Genomic DNA, 1,498 nt, shown 5'->3' with positions numbered 1-1,498 from the left:
TATTTTGCACACCCCTAGTAGTAACTATTATCGAGATCTGAAATTAAGACTTCACCCTCGGCAGAATTAATTTTTAGATTTAAGAATGAATATCTGAGATTAAAACCCAATACACATGAATGGGAAACGTGACGCCATGTAAGGTTTTTATACTGCATGAAAATGTCCAACAGACTAATATTTTAGCTAACATTTCTTATTTTCTTTAATTAGATGTTCTAATATAAAAAGGCTTAGATCAGTTTAACAGAATAATTATTTCATTAAAATAAGGGATTCATGTTTGAAAGAATTTTATTCCCTAAACATTCTGAATGTATCCCAGAGTGAAACTGCAAATATAAAAAATATATAATAAAAAGTCTAAAACATCGCTTTAAAAATGTGTTTTCTGTTTAAAAAAAAAAAATCACTTTTTTGTTTTTATTTAATAAAAAACATTTTCTCCTTTGGTGTGAATTCAGTAAAAAAAAATGTTTTTTAATAAACTTTATGGCACCAAATTAGCTCCATATTTTAGAAGATTTGATTTAAAGCAGCAAAGAAGCTGAGATTAAAGGCGCCACATTCCAGTTAAGTTTAAAGTCCTGCTGCCTTTTCTCTGCTTACTCATCTGTTCTTCTTCTGGAACTTACCTGGAAACTAACAAGAACTGAACATTCTTGGTTCTAGATCAATAAGTGAAAAGCCCATCAGCCCCCGCCCAAAGGTTCACCTTTAAACGCTGTGTTGTCCAACTTATTAATAGCCTCCATGGCGTCCTCCACTCGCTCCATGTGAACAAACGCATAGTTTTTAACAATGTCGCACTCCAGCACGGCGCCGAACTCCTCGAACTTGGCCCTCAGCTCCTGGTTGGTGCAGGCGATGTTGCCCACGTGGAGCTTGGTGGAACCTCTGGACTTCCCTCGGCTCAGTTCCACGTTCAGCGGCTGGCCGTTCAGCTCGTACTGGTGGAGGTTACGGATGGCTTCTTCTGCCTCCGCCTTGTCGTCCATGTGCACGAAGCCGAAGTTCTTCACGATGGAGCATTCTGAAATCTTGCCGTACTGCGAGAACAGGGAGCGCAGCTCGTCTGAGGTGGTGTCGGACGACAAGTTCCCGATGAAAATTTTCACCATTTTGGATCCTCTTGTCACTGAGAAACACCAACGTAAAGATCTTTTAACAAAACATGCATTCAAGATGGCCGCTAGTTACATCTTTACAGCGTCACCAGCAGCCTTCAGGGGGCGCTAAACATAGAAAATACAGGCCAGCCGCCTCATGGCGGCTAAAAGTGTAACAACGAAGCTGCACAAAAAATGTCAAACAGGAGCCATGGAGAAGATTGCGTTAGCCAGATAACTTCAGGTTTAACCAATCTCTATATTCACCGGATTACTGTTAGCCTGAGAAAAAGTGAAGCCACCGATACGCAGTAAAATGCCTCCGTTTAGCATTTAGCTGCTAAAACCAGCAGGTTTCTGTCTGCAGGAAGTGGATGAACTAACCCATA

The 1,498-nt window shown here is 40.5% G+C and overlaps 1 protein-coding gene across 2 annotated transcripts in view; it reads right to left on the bottom strand.

Moving 5' to 3' along the window:
• LOC107098143 (RNA-binding protein 4.1-like) overlaps positions 1-1,498 on the bottom strand; it is an 8,479-nt gene that overhangs the window by 3,456 nt on the left and 3,525 nt on the right. For both annotated transcript variants that reach the window (XM_015395627.1, XM_015395628.1), the window contains one exon: positions 716-1,138. In XM_015395627.1, coding sequence (XP_015251113.1) covers positions 716-1,121 — 406 coding nt within the window. In that variant the 5' untranslated portion in view covers positions 1,122-1,138. Of the gene's footprint in view, positions 1-715; positions 1,139-1,498 lie in introns of those variants that run through there.

The sequence above is a fragment of the Cyprinodon variegatus genome, unplaced genomic scaffold, assembly GCF_000732505.1.
Source record: "Cyprinodon variegatus isolate N-32 unplaced genomic scaffold, C_variegatus-1.0 Scaffold750, whole genome shotgun sequence".
NCBI classification, from domain to species: Eukaryota; Metazoa; Chordata; class Actinopteri; order Cyprinodontiformes; family Cyprinodontidae; genus Cyprinodon; species Cyprinodon variegatus.
This window is presented reverse-complemented; position numbering and strand designations above follow the sequence as displayed.